This window comes from Dipodomys spectabilis, unplaced genomic scaffold, assembly GCF_019054845.1.
Source record: "Dipodomys spectabilis isolate Male_0828 unplaced genomic scaffold, ASM1905484v1 ptg000178l, whole genome shotgun sequence".
NCBI lineage: Eukaryota > Metazoa > Chordata > Mammalia > Rodentia > Heteromyidae > Dipodomys > Dipodomys spectabilis.
In genome coordinates, this window is record NW_024870855.1 from 4493123 (window position 1) to 4517056 (window position 23934).

Genomic DNA, 23934 nt, shown 5'->3' on the forward strand with positions numbered 1-23934 from the left:
GTGCTATTTTAATCTGCAAATGACAACTTAAAAAAGATCAGTTTGAGAAATATTTACCAGGTCAATGTTGGGACTGTTGGTGAAGTATTTGTAAGGTACATGAAACATTTAGTGGTGGTCCCCTCCACACTGCCCCGACCTCTTCTTTGCAAAGGTGTCACCTCTCCTCTGCTCACCACCTTTGGGCGCTTCTCTAGACAATGCAGAACACACCCCTGCCTGTCTGCCACACCCAAGAAACCTCGCTCCTCCTGTCTATACTTTTCCGCAAGAAGGACTGGCAAGTCTTCTAGCTGCCAAGAATTTGGGAGTAGATCTGTTGGGTGATACTAACACAGCTTTGTTGTATGACTGTGATTTATACAGTGGTACCCTTGTCAGATGAGTGCTCTGACCATTTCTCTCTCTCTCTGTCTCTGTCTGTCTCTGTCTCTGTCTATCTGTCTGTCTGTCTGTCTCTGTCTCTGTCTCTCTCTCTCTCTTTCTGTGTAAGTGCTAGGACTTGAACTCAGGGCCTGGGCATTGTCCCTTGGCTTTTTCACTCAAGAGTTATTCTCTACCACTTGGACCACAGCTCCACTTTCAGCTTTCTGTTGGTTAATTAGAGATAAGACTGTCCTGGACTTTCCTCTCTGGGCTGGCTTTGAGCCTTGATCCTCGGATCTTGACTCCTATGTAGCTAGGATTATAGCCATTGGCCACTGTCTTTCAAGGCTGGAGAGATGCTTGGTTTGGTTGGCTTAAAAACTAGTTTTTAGGTTAACATGATAGCTCTCACCTATTATCATATCTACTCAGAATGTAGAGATCAGGAGAATTGTGGTCCAGGGCTAACAGGCAAAAAGCTAGTGAAACCCCCCCCCCCCCCCTGCACCCTCCCACTCCCTTTCAACAATAAAATTACACTTGTAATCCTAGCTGCATAGAAAGTACATGTAAGAAGCTAATAACCAAGGTTGATCCTGGCAGGGGCAAACAAATGAAAGAACAACTGAGAACTTAGGTGAAAAAAAATGGAAAAATTGCTACAGCACAAAGGGCTAGAGGCATGGCTCAGGTAGCAGAGTGCCTACTTGGCAAGCCAGGCCTTGAGTTCAAAGCCCAGTATATATTCACACATGTATTTGATATGTGTGGTATATGTGATATATATGTGATGCCATATATACCTATATACACATATGCATATATATATATATATATGACAGTATATATCACAAGTTATAAATGTGGTATATGTGATATCTATCCATCTATGTCTCCCTTTCTCTGTCTCTTTCTGTCTGTCTTTCTGTCTCTGTCTCTCTTTCATTCATGCAGGTGTTTTACCTGCTTATGTCATCCTGACTCTAAGGTAAGAGGACTGAGAGTATATATGCCTGGGGAATTTGCCCACCACCCCAACTGTGAGTTCACTAAAAATCTTATTTCTTTTTCACACAGGCCACATCTGCCCGTGGAGTTGTTTGACTCATGCAAACCTCTTGTATCCCCCTAGGCCTTCTGCCTTATCGAGTAGCCCCACGTACTCGGACCTGCCCTTCATTAGGATCTCCCCGCACCGGAACCCTGCTGCTGCTTCAGAGTCTCCCTTCAGCCCCCCTCACCCCTACATCAACCCATACATGGACTACATCCGCTCCCTGCACAGCAGCCCGACCCTGTCTATGATCTCTGCTGCTCGAGGGCTGAGCCCTACCGATGGTGAGTCTCGGATCCGCTGCCTCCCAGGATCACGCTACCTCTTTCTAAACCTCAGTCCACTGGCATTAGTTTGCTGGAGTACTTGTCCAGACTACTGGGTGATTTTGGTCCATGGACCACAGAGCATGACAAGGGCTTCAAAGAAATATGACCTACTGCTTGGGCCTTCTGTTGGCTACCAAATAAAGTCAGAAGAAGGAGTGGAAAGGGCAGAAAGAAACTCAGACTTTATGTCCATTATAGCCTGTGCTCATTTGAGGTGCTCAAGAATCAAATTCCTATTATTAAAATAAAAATCAAATTGTTATGGGTCCTGTTTGTCTCATTAGTTACTTTTCATGTGATTCTTCAATTTAGCTGGGTGTTCTTCTAACTCTCAATAGGGAAATAAATGACCTACTCTTTCCATTGAGGAAGGTTATTTCCTGTTCTTGTACATATGTACAAACTACTTACAGTTGTTGGACTTGGATTGCAGAGGTCTACAACTAGAAAGCAGATTATGTCATCTTAGAAACAGTGTTAATCAAAAGTCACTGCTGCTGGGCCCTGGTGGCTCATGCCTGTAATCCTAGCTATTCAGGAGGCTGAGATCTGAGGATCGTGGTTTGAAGCCAGGCTGGTCAGGAAAATTCATGAGTCTTTTATCTCCAGTTAACTGCAAAAAGTCAGAAACGGAGCTGTGGTTCAAGTGGTAGCCTTAACTAACCTTAAGCACACAAAAGTTCAGGGACAGTATTGAGGCCCTGAGTTCAAGCCCCAGAGCCAGCACCAAAAATAAATAAATAAATAAATAAAAATAAAGAAGTCACTTCTGGTTGCTTTCAAAGAGAGAGGGAGACCATGCATTTCTTTTGACTGATAGGTAATTGAGGAGGCTTCCCTGTTCTCTTCCACCTTCCTCCTGGGAAGGGTTCCCCAGGCTGGCTGTGTGAGGTGGGAAGCAGTACATTTCTTACGGACCATCCGTCTAATATATTCCCAGGACTAACTCCTCTTGCAACTGTTGCTGGTTCATTTATTTGCTTCTTTTTTTTTCCTTCTTCTCTCTCTCTCTCTCTTTTTTTTTTTTTTTTTGGTGCACTTGGAATTGGCTTTTACCATTTGAACAATATTCCCATTTGAAAGATAAAATTGGGAGTGTCAAGTATGAGTTAGCTTTCCTCCTTTGGGTTTGAGTTTGCAATAAGGGATGTGGAGAATCTTTTCACGGAGGGCTTGGTGCTGGGGCTTTAACCTCAGGGCTTTGATGCTCTCCCTCAGCTTTTTCCTTTAGGACTGGTGCACTTGAGCCACAGCTCTTCTTCAGGCTTTCTGCTAGTTAACTTGTATGAGAGTCTCATTAATTTTTTTGTCCATCTGGCTTTGAATTGATTCTTAGTTCTCAGCCTCTCCAGTAGCTAGGATTACAGGCATGAACCACTGGTACCTAGTTAAAAGGGTTTTTTTTTTTTTAATGCTTTTAATTCTGTTTTTTGGGTGTATCATGCATGTGAGTATGAAGATGTAATTATAATACAAAACTCACAGACATTGCCAAACTAATGGTGTTCCGGGAAAATCATTGTAAAACTTTTACCAGCCTGACTGAATGGTATATATTAAGCACTTTACATGCATGGAATTACTTTTTTGCTTTGAGCCAGTTCCCAGAACTGGTGTGAATCTAGACCTCTGGGAATCTGGAGGCCATACTCAGGTCGGCTCCAGTATCCTGCTACTCAGGCCCAGAAATTGGCAGGTAGAAACTGGTCATTACCCCATTCCTGGAAAGCTGACTCTTTCCAGCAAATTGCTCCAGATTGATAGGTTTTCTATACATAGTAGATATGTGTGTGTGTATATAGGTTATATATATGTTTGTGTATGTATATATGTATTTATTTATTTATTTTGTCATGGGGCCTGAACTCTGGGCCTGGGCTCTCTCCCTCAGCTCTTCAGCTCAAGGCAAGCACTCTACCACTTGAGCCACAGTACTACTTCTGGCTTTTTCTGCTTATGTGGTACTGAGGAATCTAATCCAGGGCCTCATGCATGCAAGGCAAGCACTCTACCACTGAGCCACCTTCCCAGCCCCTATGTTTTTTATTTTATAAAGGAAAATAACAGAAAGAGAGCTTTTAAATTAGGGAAGGTGAAAATGATCTTATCAGTCAGTTGGATGTCATTAGAAGCTTGCTTTCATTTTTCTTACTTTCTTTTTTATTTTGTTCCCCTCTTCTTCTTATAATCTCTTAAGTCCTTATGTTAGTAAGTGTTAACTCATACACTCCTGAGAGGTTGGGGAAGAATTTTATGCATACCTGGGAAGGTCATATAGTTGTCAGCTTGTTTACTGCTGGCTGTAAGAAATAAGTATATATAGTAACTTAGTATCAGAACCTGTTTTCTTCCAAGGGACAAACATGGCCATATACATAGAGCCATGAGCTTTGTAACAATCTACACTGGAAGAAGTTTACATCTAGTGGAGGTCACATAACATTAAATCACCTATTGAAGTTATTATCAGTATATCAGAAAATCACCTAATGACACCTTTCTGAGTATATCCTTGTATCCCTGTCTTTACTTGAGGGAGAGGGGTCCTGGGGCATGAACTCAGGGCCTGGCACTGTCCCTTACTGTTTTTCCTGAAGGCTAGTATTCTACCACTTGAAGCATACCTCCACTTCTGACTTTTTGGTAGCTAGTTGGAGATAAGAATCTCACAGATGTTTCCTGCTCAGGCTAGCTTTGAGCCTTGATCCTTAGATCTCCAGCTTCTGTAGCTAGGATTACAGGAATGAACCACCAGCCCCAGCCATGTGTCTGTGCGCGAAGGGATGCATGACTGTTCTGTGTATGTTTTCATCATTTGGATTTCTTGAAACAGTAAAATCTTTGGAATGCCTATTTTATTTTCTCTGCATACTGTTGCACTTTCGAATGAAAGATATCTAATATTGCGAAAGCATAATTTGATGTGTAGGAACTCTCCAGTATTAAGCCAGAAAAGGAATTGTCTGAGGGAGGTGGGGGAGAGGAGGGGAGGCTGACAGGTAGACATGGGATTTCCTAAGGGCAGTGGATGGTAGATGTTCTTCTCATTGTCCCATGGCTGTGTCTCCTGCAGCCCCGCATGCTGGAGTGAGTCCTGCAGAATACTATCACCAGATGGCCCTGCTGACTGGCCAGCGCAGTCCCTATGCAGACATCCTCCCCTCGGCCGCTACTGCTGGGGCAGGTACTATCCACATGGAGTACCTTCATGCCTTAGATGGTAAGTGTTGAAGAATACAGAACCCACAGATGTGGTGGTGTCGGCATGAACATGTGTCTTGGGGTAACTGAAGCTCATCCCATGCATGTTTGTTTGGTGTGGTATATGAAGATAACTGATCCAGAAATGATGGTAACTTGCCTCTGTGGATAAGAAAATAAGTTAATAGTATCCAGGCATGATGGACTTTGCTTAATTACGTCTTGGTTTCTTGCTTTTTTTTTTTTAATGCTTTAGAAATTAATTGGGGAAAAACAAAATCCATCGATACTTAGCTTCTCGTTTCAAGTTAAATGATTTCTTTTTGTCCCTGTGTCTTTTTTACATGGAGAACACCCTAGGCTGAGTTTGGTTTGCATTGCCGAGAGCAAGGGAGGAGCAGAATAGCAACATTTAGGAAGACCAAGAGCTGATTTCCTTATCAGAAATTAGGAAATAATTCTAATAATTCAGAATAAATTGGAAATAATTTCTAATCAGAAATTCAGTTCTAATAATTCAGATAATTCAGCATAAGTGGTAGGCTGGACCTATACCACTTAAGCCACATTTCTGCGTTCCGGTTTTGTTGATTAATTGGAGATGAAAATCTCCAGGACTTGCCTGCCTGGGCTGGCTTCAAACTTTGATCCTTCCATCTCAGCTTTCTTCATAGCGAGGATTATAAGTGGGCTATGCCAAGGCCTTCTTCTCTCCAGAAAGGACCAGTTTAATGTCTTGCATTAGTGAGATCTTGAGAATGAAGGGAGCAGTGAAGACTGAGGCATTTCCACTGATCTGCTGTACTCTTTTTACAGAGGTGTGCATGTGCCCAACCCTCTGGTAACTTGGTTCTCAGGTTTGGAAAAGAGTGGGGTTTCCACAGAGTTAGAAATGTACAGCCTGACTGTCCTGACCACCCAGAGCTGCTGGTGTAGTCCAGGGGTCCATGAGCCTCCATTGCTTTCCACCGGGCACTTTGCCACCCAGGAAGAAACGTTACATCTGCAGCAGGACGCTTGCTCAGCTCCGTAAGGTAGAGAGCGCTTACATCTCAGATTCATCAACAGCCCCATTTCAATTAGCGATTGTTGTGGGTGAGAAGGGTGGGGGAAGAAGTTCAGCATCATTATGCAAATTAGTTATTTAAAAATCTGCAAATAAAGAATTAAAATAAGAGAGACTCCATGGAAGGTCAGCCTGCATTGCTTTGCCCATTTGATGAGAATGTGTTTAGTCAGGATGTGGCAGGATTTATCTAAATAAAGGATGAAGCTACCCTTTTACTTTGTAAAAACTAATTAAAGGAATTTTAATTTGCCAGAGTATGGTAAATTGATTGTCATTAAGTAGGAATTTAGATCCCCTATCATTCATCACATAAAAGGAAACTACCTTTCTCTTTGTCAGATTTCTTTATTAGAATAATGAAACAAAACAATTAGTGGAAAGCCAGGTTGGGTCTGTCGGCCCAGAAAAATAACAGTGCTCTGGCTTCAGTGGAGAAGCCAGTGGCTAGATTTGTGAGGGATAACATCTCTTTGAGCTGCTGAATACAGGCTCATGGTTAGCATTTTTGGCACGTGCCTATAATCCTGTCTCTTCCCAAGGCTGAGATCTGCAGATGGGAGATTTAAAGCCAGCCTAGGCTGAAAAGCCTGAAAAATTCCATCTCCGAGTTACCAGCAAAAAGCTGGGCTAGGTGTGGCTCAAGTGGTAGAGTACCAGTAGGGAGCAAGAAAGCTGACCAAATGACCTAGACTCTGAGTTCAGATCCTGATGCTGGTGGAAGGAAGGAAAGAAGGAAGAAGTGAGGAATGTAGCTCAAATCCTACAGCCTTTGTTTAGGAAGCACAGAGCCCTGAGTTCAAACCTCAGTATCAGCAAAGAAGAAAACAATTTAAGTCAAGCTGGGTGTTGGTGGCTCACACCTGTAATCCTAGTTACTTGGGAGGCTGAGATCTGAGGGTCATGGTTCAAAGCCAGACCAAGCAGAAAAGTCTATGAGATTCTTATCTCTAATAAAACTAGAAAATGGGGGTGCTGTGGCTCAAGAGGTAGAGTGCTCGCCTTGAGCTGAAGAGCTGAGTGACAGCGCCCAGGCTCAAAGTTTAAGCCCCACAACTGACCCCCCCCCACACTTCCCCGCAAAAAATTAATTAAATCAGTGCTTTATTTGTCTTTCAGATTGATTTTCTAGTTTGATACATGGATCATTCTAGCATACTAAGGAGTAGGAATCTATGATAACATTGAGGGAGTAGCCTTTCAGATTTGTCTATACCATTTTGTTAAATTATTTCAAAACACATTGGATGGTTACTTTATATGTCACAATCCATCCTATCTTTGGGTCAAGTGTAATAGTGCAGACCTATAACGCCAGCACGCGGTAGGCTGAGGCAGGAGGATTGTAAGTTTGAGGCCAGATCTAGCTATATTAGGGAGAGTCTATTTGAAACAGAATAGAGCAAAATAAGAAGAAAATGCATCTTGATTGAAGAAAATCATTGCAGTGAATATGTCTGATGTTTTGTAGAGGTTTAACTACAACTTCACAATTGTGGGTTTTGCCTGTTCTCTCTAAGCAGGTGTGTCTGTGCTGTGAAATAGGACATCTCTGTTTGCACTCTTTTCTTGATGGCATTTTGTTCTTCTTCTTCCTTTAAACTTACTGTGATGACTCTGTGGCATAAGCAGGAACTTCACAGAGGTGCCAGTGAGCTTGTAGGCCACATGCTTTTCTATCCCTGCTGAGTTGGGTCTTATTCTTTCATTTTTAGCTCCTACTAAGAACTGTCGTGTTAACTTGGCCTGTGAGTTGCTAGTCTCTGGATTAGGGCTCCATCTTGGGATGTTTTTTGGAGGCTCAATATTCCAGAGAATTACACCTTTTTTCTTTTTTCTTTTCTGTCAGTCGTGGGGCTTGAACTCTGGGCCTGGGCTATGTCCCTGAGCTATTCAGCTCAAGGCGAGCACTCTACCACTTGAGTCACAGCGCCACTTCCGGTTCTCTGGTGGTTTATTGGAGATAAGCGTCTCACGAACTTTTCTGCTGGGGCCGGCTTTGAACCATGATCCTCAGATCTCAACCTGCTGATTAGCTAGGATTATAGGCATGAGCCACCGGCGCCTGGCTGAGAAGAATTACACTTGTCTTTATTGGCACAGGACTTCTTATTGTCAAGCTTGCAGTTTTCTCTCCCTGACCTTGGAAAAATCCATAAACGGCATTTCAAGATTCTAAATGTTTGCTAGGTACACTATATATTGGATTATGAGAATTTACCAGGCAGACAGATAACCTCCCTCCTCCCCACCCCCAGGCTGCCCTGCACCCCGTGGGGTAGGTAGTGTCACCCCTGGCTTTCTCTCACTGGAGGCTAGCACAGCCCGAGTGGTGAGAACCAGATTATCTATGGCTGTTGTCACATGTCTTCTTGGGATACAAATGCCACACTCCTGTTCGAGAACCATGGATGGAATGCAATGTGTTTATAAATTGTTTTCGTGATCCTGTCTAAGTATACCCGGGGAGCAGGTAAACTCCTGAAGACCTTGGGAAGAAAGGCCTTTACCTGAGTTCTCATTTTAGGCTGCCTTAATTCATGTTTATTCTTCAGCTCATTGCCTTAAAACAGTGTGTTTTGAGACGAGAGGGATAGCGTGTTTAAACCCCCATATAGGAATCACTGTCATGGTTGCTTGTGGTGAATTAATCATGAGAATATCTAAGCAGGCGTCAGATTCATAAATCATTAGAAATGAGCAGGATAACACATATAAGTCCTTCCCTTTTGTTTAGCAATTTATCATTTTGCCTGTACATTAATAAACAGAGCTCCCCTGAGGTAAGCTTCTGGATGATAAATATTTCCCCCTAATTTCCTCAATTGTAGCCCATAGATCCCCAGGGGGAGGAGAGATTCTTCTCTTTGTGGTTTTTGCCCTTCACTTCTTTCCCACAGGCAGGAGTAATCAATAACAGATATGATGGAATCCAACTGCAGGTAATCAGGTTCTGTTTGGTGTTCCTTAACAGGTGCCAGGTTCCCCAGCCCCAGGCTGTCAGCCAGGCCCAGTCGGAAACGCACGCTGTCCATATCTCCGCTGTCTGATCATAGCTTTGACCTTCAGACCATGATAAGGACGTCTCCCAACTCCTTGGTCACAATTCTAAATAATTCCCGAAGCAGCTCTTCAGCAAGCGGCTCCTACGGTCACTTATCTGCAAGTGCAATCAGGTGTGTATTTTCCTGAATGCAGTGGGTATGCACGTGCATGTGCGGATGTGTGTGTTTAGTAAGATGCATTCATTGGTGGTACTGATTGCCTATGTGGAAGATGGAAATGACACGTTCCTGGGCCTTTTCTGGGTGCAAGTCCAATATCATGATAGTGAATTGCAAAGACAGCTATTAGGCCTCAAAGAATTTTCTTAGACCTATTAGTTAGTTCAGAAATAGGGAAGTAGCAGTTACTCAGGATGAAATCAGCTTCATAAAGACACAGAATATGACAGGTCTTTTTATTCATACCTTTCCCTGTTAATAATTGTTCCCTAGAACAAAACTGAGATGGTGTCTGGTGGTAAGGCAGGAGTCTGAGACAGAAATAATATGTAATGGAGAATGAGGGAGGAGAGTGAAGTAAAGGGTGATACTGATGATCAAGATACATTCTCCATGTAAACGAATGGACACGTTGAATTAAAACTCCTTTATTCAACTATTTAAAGAGAGCAACAGGGGCTGGGAAGGTAGCTCAGTGGTAGAGCGCTTGCCTTGCATGCCTGAGGCCCTGGGTTCGATTCCTCAGCACCACATAAGCAAAAAGAAAAAAGCCAGAAGTGGTGCTGTGGCTCAAGTGGTAGAGTGCTAGCCTTGAGCTGAAGAGCTGAGGGACAGTGCCCAGGCCCAGAGTTCAGGCCCCACAACTGTACCCCCCCCCCCAAAAAAAATGATTAAAGAGAGCAACAACAAGAAAAAAGGTTAAATAAACTCATAGCCAAAGTCTTGTTTTGTACCTGTTGAGGGAATAACTTTATTGTGAGAAAGGAAGAAAAATAAATAGAAAGAGTTTGTTTCTAGTGGAGAATAATTGAGCCAGGTGCTCCTGGCTCACACCTGTAATCCCAGCTGCTCTGGAGGCCGAGATCAGAGGATTGTGATTCAAAGCCACCCTGGGTAAGAAAGGAACGTCAGCGAAAACTCTTATCTCCAATTAACCAGCTGGAGGTGTGGCTCAAGTGGAGAAGCACTAGCCTTAAGCAAAAAGCTCAGGGACAATATCCAGGCTCAAGCCCCAGGACTGGCACTCACATATGAAACAGTGAAAGTAATGACTGTTTTCACTAGCTTTGCTCTTAATAAGTGATAGACAGGGGTTTTAGTCGCTAATTCTGAGAGAGGGGTGAGGGGTGGGGGATCTCCCATGATGGGTTTGTGTTGTGTGTTTGGGAAACTTAACTCTTCAGCAAACACAGATGTTAGCAGAAGTAACATGCTTATATTTATAGAAATAATGAATACCATTGCTTTTCCATAATGTTCTCTGTTGTGACTTTGTGCCAGTCTTAGGATTGAACTCAGTGTTTGGGTGTTGTCCCTGAGTTTTTGCCTAAGGCTGGTGCTCTACTACTTGAGCCACAGCTCTACTTCTGACCTTTTTTTTTGTGATTAATTGTAGATAAGAGTCTCATGAACTTTCCTACCCAGGATTACAGGAGTGAGCCATCGGTGCCTGCCTATGATTTTTATTCTTTACTAGTTCATTTTACGCTGGCAGGCACTTGTTAGCATTTATATTATAAATCTTAATTTTTATATGGTGTTTTTTTATTTGCTTGTTTCTTATTTTTTTGCTGTTTTAAATTTTGTATGGTCATTAAAATATGGAGACAGGGAGTGATGCCATTAACTCTGCCTGTAACATGGTATTTAGTACGAACTACTGGGAGTTTAGACACTTAGTCGTTATAGTGATAGCTGTATGTTGAAGTCTTTGTTACATTTAGAGTCAAATGCCAACTCTCCTACTAGCTGCTGTGCAAGCCCTCCCTCCCTTCCTGCTATGAACATTCTTCCCGTTTATAAGCCCTAGGTAAGACAATCAGTGTGAAGGAAATGGATACCATTCATTAAAAACTGCTGAATCTACAGTGGCCAGGCAGAATCCCTCTAGCTGGGTGAGGCTGCAGGAGAGCTGACCTGGAGTGGTCCATCTATGAGATGAGCTACCACAGGTCTGTGCTGCTCCAGTGACGGTTCCTGTCTGTCCTTGAGTAACCCCAAGGCCACGCGAGCAATCCTCTCTCTTCCTTCTCTCTAATTTCTCTTCCCTCTTGCTCTCTATCCAACCATCTCTACTTTTGATGACATCTAAGGGTTAGAGTGGGTGCACAGATGATTCCAGTGCCATCTTTACTGTTCTTTACTGAATCTCCACTGGTTGTTCAGGACTTCAAAGACCCTCGATATCCTGACATGGGGAAGTCCTCTTTATTCTCAAGAACGATGGAAGGGGAGGTTCACCTCAGAAACCTCAAGACATTCGGATAATCCCGGCTGATGACTCATTTCCTTTCTTGTCTTTGAGCCTTTTCATTGCCAGCTCTCTCTGGCAGTGGCTGGTCTCACTTTTAAATACCTATCCTTTACAGGTTAGCCTGACAAGTCGCTTCTGTGGCAGAGCAGGCAACCCAGGATAAGATGAGCTTGCCATGTGATTTTTCTCATGCAGTAATTATAATCACAATTGGTATTTTTATCACCGATTTCCAGAGAAACTTCAGGGCATAGCTTTTCAAAGTTTCACGTTGCAAAGAGGTCAGAACTAACTCAGTGGTAAGACCAGTAGACTGTGGGGAATGGAAAGATGCATAGAAACATCAAAGTTTCCAAAAAGGGCAGAGCTACCTGTCTTAAGGCTGAAAGATGGACAAAAAGAGGCATGGTGGTCAGGAAGTGCATGCTGTCCATGAGGTCCCAAGTAGCAGATACTGTCATCCCTCTACAATTCAGGAGGCAAATGAGACTTCCTGTCTCACCCACTTGCCCTGTGAGTCTTCTGAAAATGAACTTGACCGATATCCTCTGTCTGGTAAACACCTAGTCCTGCTTGTGAATTCCCCAAACAAACATGTCTTCCACACCTAATTTATAATGCCAAAGGTGAATGGTGCCTTTTTAAGAGTTTTCAAGGACGTTGTTAAATATTAAAGGATAGCCATACCAATTTCTTAAAAAAAAAAAAAAATGACAAGCAAACCAACCTCCCATAACTATCTACCTCACGTTTGTGCCAAGTTCAAATGAGATTTTCAAAGAACAGCTGTCATTGTTTGGATTTTTGTTTTTGAAATTTAATGGTTTATTTAGTCATTTTTGTTTTTGTTTTTGTGTTTTGCCAGACCTGGGGCTTGAACTCAGGGCCTTGGCACTGTCCCTGAGCTTCTTTTGCTCAAGGCTAACATTTTACCACTTGAGCCGTAGCTCCATTTCCGGCTTTTCCTGGTTATGTGTACTGAGGAATCGAACCTAGGACTTCATGCAAGCACTCTACCACTAAGCCACATTCCAAGCCCTCTGTAGTAGTTTGAGATTTATTTCTCTTCTGAAGGTTGTATGCACTAAAAAGTGCTTGTCACACCCTATAACACCTGTGTCCTCTCACTTTTGATGCTAGGAAACAAGTAGCTCCTGAATGAATGAATCAAGGAGACCTTTAGTGAGTCATTAGAATGCCCATTAACCCTTTAAGGGAAGTTTCTACATGATGGACGAATAAGTCTGGTTTACCAGAAGTTGTAGTCTATGTACAGGTTATTTAACATGACTGTAACTTTACAGACTACATAGAGAGGTAGGTAGAAATAAAGAGATGGACATGAGATAAAGGGCTAAAACAGATATATTTCTTGAGTCTGTGCATGGTCTTTGTATTTTTATGTATTTATGAATTTTTTCTGTGTATTTATGCAACAGATATTCAGAAAAACTCACTGGCATACTCAGAACATGATCATGTCAGATGCACTCAAACGTGTTGACCCAGGTGAAGATCACAAGTCCTTCTTTTTTAATCTCAGCTTGTATAACTCAGAAAAAAAACAAAAAACAAAAAACAAACTCTACACATGGGAAAGTCAGTTGCGAGGTATTTCATCTCAGGAAGGTAGCTGTGTGTTGTCCATCTTAGATTTCCATCTGAGACCTGGTGATAGACATCATTTGATGCTTTCCTCCAGGCAGTGAAAGTCAGGTGCTTGCAGGTGATAGAGTGCCAGCTATGAGTAAAGAAACCAAGGGAGAGTATGAGAAACCCTGAATTCAAGCCCTACAAGCCTCAGTACAAGCATTAAAAATTAAAAAAAAATCTCAATTTGGAGGCTGCAGCTAGTTGGGAAATGCTTTTCTTTAAAACTAGAGAAAAGATAATAGTAGCAGGTTGTATTTTGAAGAAAAGGATTCGGTTTCATATTAGTATACAGTATTTTTAACTGATTCTATATGGCTGATCAGTGGCATGGCTGTAGTGAGATTGTGTGGTTACCATTCCAATCAGAGTGTCTTCTCTAGTGTCTTCATGATAGAAAGCTTCATGTATTTTTTTCCAAAGCTTCTCAGAGTGCAGTCTGCCTGTGTGCAGGTCAGGGTTAGGCTCTATCCCCGTGCAATGTGTGGGTCTTTATATTTCAGTTTGGGCAGGGTTATCCCAGAAACTTAACCTGGAAGTTGTGTGGTAAATGGAGGAAGCTTTGTATTCTTTTCCTCTCATGTAGACACACCTGTTCTTACACCTGTAGAAATAATGCTAGCTCATGGTCCATTTTCTCCAAAACTGGAAAGACTTCATTTTGAATTTCCCAGCTGTAGCCAGATTATGGATTGACTCACAGATACAACAACCACCAAGTGACCAGGAAACTAAAGTTGTGCAGGAGTAATTTTGGAGTACTTACTTCCCAGTGAAGAATACTTTTTGCTCAGTCAGGAGTACTTATTGCTTAGTCCAGAGTGCTTTCTGCTCTATCAGGTAGAATTTACCTTTGAAATTCTTTTTCTTTGTAACTTCAGTTTCTGCTATTACGGAGTGAAGTTTGACACTAACTTTAATCGTGTTTTGTAGATTTGTTTTCACGGTCACATTTAGTGGAAGACAATGTTCTTTTGGGACTAGATCATCCTACAAGCTAAAAGAAATTTGGGAGACAGGATTAAGCTGTAGATCTTGAGATGAGTGTATGCCTTGGGTGATTGGGGTGGTCCCAAGGAGTGGGAGGGTCCTTTCAGAGGGTCAGAATTAGCAGGGGAGGGATGATGGGAGTGAAATGGAACCTTGAGCCAGGAAATGCCAGCAGCCTCTGCAGAAAGGCCCTGTAAGAAGCAAGGAGCCTAGGGCCTCCATTGGAGGCAGCCCTGCCCACTCAGTGTACACTGCTGATTGGATCAGGTGACAGCCAGTGTGTGCTCTTCCACCTCGCTGTGTCTATAGTGGTTGATTGGAGTGGGGTGCTGAGAAGGACTCAGTGTTCACTTGAAATTGAGCTAGACCATGCATGGCTTACCTGAACCTCAGCTCAGAAACGGAGAAAGGAATATAGAACCAGGGAGTATTCTGTGCTGTGATTAGAATCAGATTCTCTAGCTGAGCATGGTGGTACATGCTGATAATCTCAGCCATGCAGGAGGCAGAGATGGGTTGATCACAGTTTGAGGCCATCCCACAAAAAACAGGTTGGATGTCTTGGTGTACACTTGCAATCCCTGCCGTAAGGAAGATTGTTGTCTCTGGCTGACGTGGGCAAAATTTGAAGACCCCTTTAAAAAATAACAGCAGTGTCTGGGGACATGACTCCAGTGGTAGGATCTTTGCCTAGAAAGCACAAGACCCTGAGTTCAAATCCTAACATCACTAAAACTTGAAAACTAAGGAGCAAGGAGGTATACATAGTTCCTGTTTATGGGGATATTGGTTCATAAGGCCTCTGTGAGTAGGTGACATTTGAGCTGGGACTCAAATGATGGAAGGAACGCAGTTGTGCTAAGCTTTGGAGGCTAAGCATTCTAGTTGAGGCAGACAGGAAATACCAGTGTGCAGGTCTTGTTAGGGAGCAGGCCTCTGCTGGGCCGTGGGGCCGACTGAGAATTCCCTAGAGTTCCGGAAGAATTGACAGGAGTGGAGGAGGCGTGGCAGGAATGCCATTCCGTGGTCTTGGCCGTCCTACCTGTAGTGTCCAGCAGTAGCCCCTCTCTGCTCCATCCTTATGCAATTGAGGCTGAGAATCCTCTAGGCAACATCCTGAGATCGAGAGACCTTGATGACAGATCACAGATTTAAGGCTTTAGTTTCTTCAGTTCTCAGCAGCCCTGTGATCTGGAGCGTGGTCAGCACAGCTGGATGGGGCCAGCTCTTCTGGGCAGAGACAAAGCATCATAGTATGTCTGAGAGTCCATGTCTTCAGGGAAAAGTGTGGTGGCTCATTTGGAATAAGAAATGAAGGTGGAAAATCCCTGGTCTGTTCTGTGCTCTCATTTCCCTGGCAGTCTAAAATGATGATGAGGCTTGTAGAGTATGTTGCTCGTCTGATTGTACTACGGATACTGCAGTCTCCAAAGAGGACATTTCCAGATAGTGCTGAAATCTTTCCTAACCCAGAACCAAGCACTCTGAGGACCAAGGGGCTTGGGACCCCCAAAAAGTGCAAAGGGCGGCCAGCCCTGGGTTCTGTTCTCTCTTACATGTGTTTAGAAATATTCCTATCCTAGATGTATGTCACGTGCTTATACCAAAAAACCAACAGTATTTGCTGCCTCTTGAAATGTGTTCATTTGTGGCTTCTGATCAAGTACTCACTTTATTTTTCTTGCTCCCTCTCCCCCTGCCCTCACCCCCAAGCTCTGTCTGTTTCTGTCTCTAAGATTTAGCATATGCTGGTACTGGAGCTTGAGCTCAGGGCCTGGGTGCTGTTTTTCCCTTTTCCACTCAAGGCTGGCATGCTAACATTTGAACCGCACCTCTACTTAAAGCTGGATAATTGGAGATAGGAATCTCACAGACTTTTCTTCCCTGGCTGGCTTTGAGCTGCAATCCTCAGATCTCAGCCTCTTGAGTTAGGATTACAGGTATAAGCCACAGGTACCTGGCAGGTCCTGGCTTTAAAAGTCTCAGAATGAACCCTTTCTTGGATCAGAAGTGTCAGTGGCTTTCTGGGTCCCTTTCTTGAGCCTTCTGGATAGTTGAGGCCCCCAGAACTGTGGACAGACATGTGGAGGTCCCTGTGGAGTCTGCCTGCCATTGTAATTATACATGAAATGGGGTCTTTGGGTTTCTGTTTCTTTAATGAATAGAATAAGGTCCTTACACTTAGTAATATCCATTCACGCAAAGGAGGGGGGCATGTTAAATCATTGGTTTTTGATGAATGACTTGTACACTGAAAAATAAATTGGACAAACTGGCATAGAGCTCAGTGAACACGAAATCAGCTATTAGAAGAAAGCTTGGGAACAAATTCCGAGGCAGATATGCATCTTTTGATTAATGCTCTATCAATCATCCGAGCCAGCTACCTTAGCTAAGTCTCGCTGTAATCCTTCACTATAGCCTTCAGAAATCTGGACAGAAACTTATAGTGGTGCAGAAACACAGTATTATTACTGATTTCTCCCTAATTTCCTGTGAACAATGACTGTTTTCTGCTTCCTTTTATTAAGGAAATACAATGTGGAATGAAAGGAGAGTTACTCAAAGCCTGGTGGAATTCTCCTAGGGTATTCTTAATGGTATTCATTCTTAAATGGGCCAGCTATTGTAAGGAAAGTTTCTGTGGAGGAACAATAGTCATATAATCCCACTGAAGGTACCTTCTGTGTATGGTAATCAAATAGGCAAAAATGTGGAATCACATTATAATGAACTGTGTGTCTCTGGAATTATTACTTTAAAAAGGGGTTGAAGTGGCTGGGATTTCGTTATTATAATTACTGCATTCTCAGTTAATGTACTTAATAGTACCAATTAACTCACCAGATTGGAAATTTGCATGAGTTCTATCTAGGACACTATAAGAAATCCTAATTCTTTTTGAGTATTAACACAGCAGGATAGGAAGATACATATACATACTTTTTGTTTCGCTGATTTTTTAAAATTTCCATAAATGTAGTTATTAGTTTCCCATGTCTTTTTTGAAAGCCGTGGGCAAAAGTCCTCCAGAATCCTTTATTCTTCTGAGAGAATCTTTTTCTATTTAATGCTAGTACTGGGGCTTGAACTCAGGCCCTAGTACTCTAAACTTGACTGACTTGCTTACAAGCTGATGGTCTGCCACTTACTTCAGCCTGGGTTTTTGTTGATTATTTTGGAGATGGAGTCTTTTTTGCCTGGGCTGTCCTGGGACTGTGACCTTTCAAATTTTAGCCTCCTGAGTAGCTAGGTATATAGGCTTTTAGGAGGCTTTGGTTCTTAAACCTGAAGAATAATTTGCCACTATGGCAGGTTTGGGATATTTCTGTAGTACCCTCCCTTCCAGAAAATACTGCTGCATAATTTTACTGGCTGACGGGGAGGCGTTAGGGGGCATTAGCAGGCATTATGGACTGTAATGGGCATTGAATGCTGTCTAGCATGAGGAGGGCGCCAGGCTCTCCCATTGGAATATTTGTCCTTGAGTCCATTGATCACTGATTTCCGTGGAGAGAGGTTAATCCATCAGTTTTCGTAAGCAGACGGCGCTGATGGGAATTCTTTAGGTGGCATTCTGGATGAAGCGAGCTTTCCATCTTTACAAACAAATGAGTGATATGACACGTACAGTGTTCCAAGCGCATTTAACCAATTGATTTTCTTTCCTCTTGTAATAAGATCTGGAGACATATGAAAGTGTGCGATGGGAACTAAGATGAAGGAATTGCTCCATGCTCAGGAAGAACTAGAGCCCACAGAAGTCCTATAAAGCATGTAGTCACCCATCCTCTTTCTCACCTCGAGTTTGTTATTGCAATAAATAGTTATTATTGAGTTGATACTTCAGGTCTGTGGGCTTGGGTGCCTAGGTGTGCATATCTCCTCTTGATAATCATCCCTCTCCCCTCCCTGGCCATCCTCCCCCCTCCTTTCCCCTCCCCAGTGTTGGGATTACAGGCATGTACCCTTATGCCCGGCTTCAATGGTCATCTTTCTCTTGGAAAGGTTTAAAATGTTCGACAGTAATAATTTCTACTTTCTCATTTATGTTGATAAAACCCCAATATGGATTGGGATGGTAACAATATAGGTAGAGTGCTCCAGATACTATATAGTTGACCCTACTGTCTGCCTAATTGAAGTTTTTAATTTTAATCTTATTTATTGACTTAATTGTTTTTTGTCTCCCTGTGTACAGCCCTGCCTTGAGCTTCACCTATCCATCCGCACCTGTCTCTCTTCACATGCATCAGCAGATTCTAAGCCGACAGCAGAGCCTGGGCTCTGCCTTTGGCCATAGCCCTCCACTCATCCACCCTGCCCCTACGTTCCCCACACAGCGGCCTGTTCCAGGAATCCCTACGGTCCTGAACCCAGTCCAGGTTAGCTCCGGCCCTTCTGAGTCCTCACAGGTAAGAAGAGTAGCTCCATGCTCTGGATCATCTTGGTCAGTGAAGGAGAGGATTGGCCACCATATTGGCTTGGAACCATGACATTCTTGGGATTCATCTTGGTACCCAGAGTTCTATTGTTCAGTTTGGGGGAGCGTGCTACACAGTGATGCTCCCCATTAAGCCAGAATGTCTTATGTCACAGCTGTGTGTTTCATGAATACCAAATGAGATAATTTAGCCTGGTGCTTGTTGGCTCACACCTGTAATCCTAGCTACTGAAGAGGCTGAGATCTGAGGGGTTATAATTTGAAGCCAAATTCAGTCAGAAAAGTCTGTGAGGTTCAAATCTCCAAAGAACCAGCACAAGTGGAGGTGTGGTTCAAGTGATAAAATGCTATCCTTGAGTGAAAATGCCAAGTAAGAGTGCAAGGCCTTGAGTTCCAGCCCCAATATTTACACACACACACACACACACACACACACACACACACACACACACACACACACAAAACACAACCAGAGCAAATAATTGATCAGGCCATACCCTGACCTGTTGTCATTTCTAAAGCACTTTGGTTGGTGACAAATTGACCATGTAATTACATTGCTGGATTTGGCCACTGTAGGCACTGGGAAGAAGAAACCAATGCCAATCTTTCCTTCTTACTGCCACCCTGACAATGTGGTGGGAAGACTGTGGATGCTTAAATTAATGAGTGTCACAAATGGCTTGTATTGGATCTCCTACCCAACTTTAGAACTTGTGAAATCACTGTTGGACTCTGTTAAAACCTACGATCCTAGCCCTGTTCTTCTAAGCCTTTAAATAGCCCAGGGAATTTATAGTCATGAATAGAGTTCTAGAAATAAAGGAACTGCCTCATGAATGTTTTGCCCAGTTCTGATCACATTATCTAAACTCTCCTGTGTTATGGAAGATGGTGACATTTATTAATCTCTGACACAAATACACTTGTAGGTCTTCAGTTTTAGGTTTTTATTGAGTCCCCATTTATTGACCAAACTTTTGTCTCTGCTCCTGCAAATCTGATCAGCAGAACAAGCCCACAAGTGAGTCTGCGGTGAGCAGCACTGGTGACCCCCTGCATAATAAACGCTCCAAGATCAAGCCAGATGAAGACCTCCCCAGTCCAGGAGGACGCGGGCAGCAGGTAGGACACTCAGGCTATGTAGGTTTACTTCCATCCCTTCCATGCTGGGAACAGCTCTCTGCTGTTTGCCTGGCGTCTGTTCACAGCATTTTTCTTACCTGCTATGTATGGCCTTGGCCATACTCAATGTCTTTGAAAATGGACTCATGATAGAGGGACTTAATTGATTGCCCTAGCTCAGAAGCAGGCAGGAACCACTGGTCAAGCTGGGTGGTAGTGTTTGTGTTCTTGGTAGTTGAGATAGCATAGGAGTTGGCTGAACTGTAGTTCATCGAGCCCACGGCTGGATGCACTTAACCACAGATGTGAGCAGCCTCAGCCCTTCAGCTGGAGTTGCTGGCAGAAACTAAGCTAACATTCCTAAGCTTCCATTCACTCCCCTTCCCCCATTTCCCACTTGGCTAGAGAGCGTGGAGTACCAGGAGGGACTGAGGCACAGCTAATCCGAGTCGGGTTAGATTCTGGGCTCTGCTTCTAATCCCTGAGATCTTCTGGCTTCCTTGAAGAAATGTGTTGGTTATGCCCAGAAATCCATCCCATGAGTTCTTCTGCTTGCTGTAGACCAGTGACAGAGGCTGGAGGAGAGTCTTAACCTCTAAGGATCTAGACTTTGCTATCACTAGGCTACAGTAGTCTCCATCTCAGCATGCTTTAGCCCAGATTTCCCTTTCTGTGAGAAAGATTCTGAAATCTACCTTCCTTCCTACAGTTTGCTAGACATTAATTTTGTGATTATACCTTGTATCCCGCACATGATTTTTATCATCTGGTTATAGGGTAGAACTCTATATACCTAGTTGTGCCCCAGAGTTCTGGAGACTCTTTGAACGGCATGGCATTACTGTGAAGAACACACTGCGGAGCATTAGGTGCTGAGGCTCCTAGGCCTCAGACCATGGCATGTATCCATGGAAACCAGAGGCTGACCCAAGAGGGCACTGTCCCCAGAAAGTCCAGAGGGCCTCTCATAAGCTCCAACTTTGGGCAAAACAGAACTCCAAGTACAACCATTCCCTGATTTACAAAAATGGAAGAATAATTAATATGGGGATAAAGGATTTAAAATAACTGAACAACATAGAAAAGATGAGTCTTTGGGGTAAGGAATTATTTCTTGCTGTACACTGGTGGCTCACACCTATAATCCTAGCTACTCAGGAGTCTGAGATCTGAGGATTGAGATTCAAAGCCAGTCTAGGCAATCAAATCTTCAAGACTCTTATCTCCAGCAAAAAGAGTGGAGCTTAAGTTCCTCTAGTGTGCCTCAAGTCGTAGAGCACCAGCTTTGAGGGGAAAAGCCAAGCAAGCACGCGAAGACCTGAGTTCTGATTTAGTACTAGCACACACACACACACACACACACACACACACACACACACACACACACACACACACACTTCTTTTAGGGGTTTTTTGGGGGGGTTATTTTGTTTCTGTTTATTTTGAAGGTATCATTTTGGTTTCTTTGCAACCTTTCTCTTCAGGGCAAATCAGATTGACTTCAGCTTTTTCATCTTGATTATGCTATAGGCTATTGTCAAGAAAGGGTGGTCAGTGTCCTTTTTTGAAACTCAAGTTAAACAAGTGTTTGAAATCTCTCTCTCTCTCTCTCACACACACACACACACACACACACACACACACACACGCATGCACGCACACAAAGGATTCCAGGTTAGCTTTGTTTGATTCACAAAACCCAGCTTCTCTTTTATTTTCACCTGAAAAAAAAAATTGCCTTAGAAGGAAGACAAATCTAAATCAGGGTTTTATTTCTCTTCTTCTCTTCCTTCTACTGGACCTGATTTTCTGCTGATTTTCTGATTTTCTTTTCCCTCTGCCTCCCTCCCTCCCCCCCCCCCCCCCCCCCCCCCCCCAGGAGCAACCAGAAGGAACAACTCTTGTCAAGGAGGAAGGGGACAGAGATGAGAGCAAGCAGGAGCCTGAAGTCATCTACGAGACGAACTGCCACTGGGAGGGCTGCGCCCGGGAGTTCGACACTCAGGACCAGCTGGTGCACGTGAGTGACTGGCGCTCAGCCATCCAGGCTTCCCGCCGCATGACCCTTCGTTTTGAGGTTCGCTTCTCTGACCCTGGCAGAGTCAAGTTCCTGAGCTCGGAGCATTGCAGAGTCGAGAGGGCTTTATGACTTTATGAGAATAAAGAAAACTCCAAGCTATGGTGTTTGACCTGTGCAGTCAGCTAAAGCTTAGTGTAAAATTCAATAAAGTCTTCAATGGAGAGTGTAATGACTCTGATCCTATAAGCCAGAAAACACTATTTTGAGTTAGCGACTTTGATGGTTTTTGAGTAATAGTAAGCTGGACATGAATTATTATTAACCTTTTAACCAAGTTTATTTCCCCTTTCCAAGACTGTAAAAATAAAAAAGAAAATGTAGAGGCAGGGGTAGGACTCCTCTCCTCCCTCCTCCCCTGCATACCCTCGGCCTGAGGAACCCCTTCTTAGTGTAGCCTGTCTTAACACAAATGGCTCCTGATCTATTATAGCCTCCAGAGTAAACCTCTCATCATGGTAATCATTGTATGTGTTTTCTGATGTCTTTATCAGTATATGTTTTTGAAAAGTACAGGGAATGATCAGATTGAGAACCATATTTTCTCTTACCAAACCAGGTCTACATGTCTTTTGCTTTGTTTTGCTTTTCCCTTTTACCAATACTAGGGCTTTGAATTCAGGGCTTGGGTACTGTACCTTAGTTTTTCTTGCTCAAGACTGGTGCTCCACCATTTGAGCCAGAGCTTCACTTCCAGCTTGTTGGTGGTTAATCAGAAGGAAGAGTCTCTTGGATTTGTGTGCCCAGGCTGGCTTGAATGTTCATGCTCAGGCTTCAGCCTATGTGTGGCTGGATGTCTTTTAGTTGCACTCCTGTGGTCAGTTCTGAGTGTAGTAACCTTCTTGCCCACCCACCCCCTCATGACCTTGCCCATAATTTCCTGGTACTTGGTACTTTCTAAGGCCTGCGCAGCCTTTCTGGCTCAGACTTGGAAGGGAATTTAGAGTCCTGCAGAACATCCACGTAGATATAGGCTTGAGCCCAGGACTGATGTGCTGGCTCACTGGAAATGAAAGTCTCGGATTTGTCTGCCTGTGCTAGCTCTGCCCTGAGACTATCTCAGATCTCAGCCTCCTGAGTAGTTACAGATATGAACCACAAAGGCTGGCTGATTATTTCTTGCTAATCCTCTTCTATTTAGGTGAAACATGGAAATGATCAAAAGCCCTTTTCTCATCTTTCATAGCCTGCATGAGCTTGTGACTTTAGCCATTCTGTGGTAGAGCTAGGTAGACAGCTTGCCTGCTTGAGAGATATCTATTTGTAATGTCTTGAGAATTTAACATGACATCATCAAGGCCTTTCTTCCATGTCTTCAGAAAATAACTTCTTTGGAATTGTATAGGGAGAATTACAGATTTCTTTCTTTCTTTTTTTTTTTTTTTTTTTGTCAGTTGTGGGGCTTGAACTCTGGGCCTGGGCGCTGTCCCTCAGCTCTTCAGCTCAAGGCGAGCACTCTACCACTTGAGCTACAGCACCACTTCTGTACAGATTTCTTATATTGAAATCTTTCACAGAAAACACTCTATTTTTTTCTTTTTAAATTGATACAAGTATTACTGATTTAATGACCCTTTATTCTTGCTGACTGTCTTAATAGAAGTTCCTTTATTAAGGGATGAAATCTGAAGGGTATCAGTGCAGACTTAGCCTGAGCAGAAAGGTCTGTCATACTCCATCTGTAAAATAGCCAGCAAAAAGCTGGACTGGAGGTATGTCTCAAGTGGCAGAGTGTCCTTCAAACTAGCAAACTTGAGTTTATGTTTAGTGGAATCTTCTTATTCTAGATCAGCTAGGAGAAATTCATGTCAGGTTTAGAAGAAAATCTAATATGTTACTTTTAGGATATCAATTTTAGTCAGTTAAATTATATGAGGAAGTAAAGTTAAATAGAAATTGTAATGTGCAACAATATGAAATGAAGACTATGGATGGTATTGCTTGCATTCCACTTGTTTTGCTGGTACCTAAAGGATGGAAACCCCAAATTTGGGTGTTTAAATTGATTTTCCATTGTCTGCTACTGGCCACTCCCATACTTTCCCTGTTCTGAGTGTATCTAATGGCCTTAGGTGGCTAGTGCAGGGTAGGTGCTTTGTATTTTCATAATGACTTCAGGTCTACCTGGGCACTTTGGTGAACAAATGGAATCAG

The 23934-nt window shown here is 43.2% G+C and overlaps 1 protein-coding gene across 1 annotated transcript in view; it reads left to right on the forward strand.

Annotated features, from left to right (window-relative positions):
• The window catches only part of Gli3 (GLI family zinc finger 3), a 209157-nt gene that overhangs the window by 128292 nt on the left and 56931 nt on the right, over positions 1–23934 (forward strand). Inside the window, exons 4-9 of the mRNA XM_042695111.1 lie at positions 1499–1704; positions 4823–4969; positions 8991–9192; positions 18336–18549; positions 19590–19703; positions 21583–21723. Of these exons, the coding sequence (XP_042551045.1) occupies positions 1499–1704; positions 4823–4969; positions 8991–9192; positions 18336–18549; positions 19590–19703; positions 21583–21723 (1024 nt within the window). The remainder of the gene's footprint in view (positions 1–1498; positions 1705–4822; positions 4970–8990; positions 9193–18335; positions 18550–19589; positions 19704–21582; positions 21724–23934) is intronic.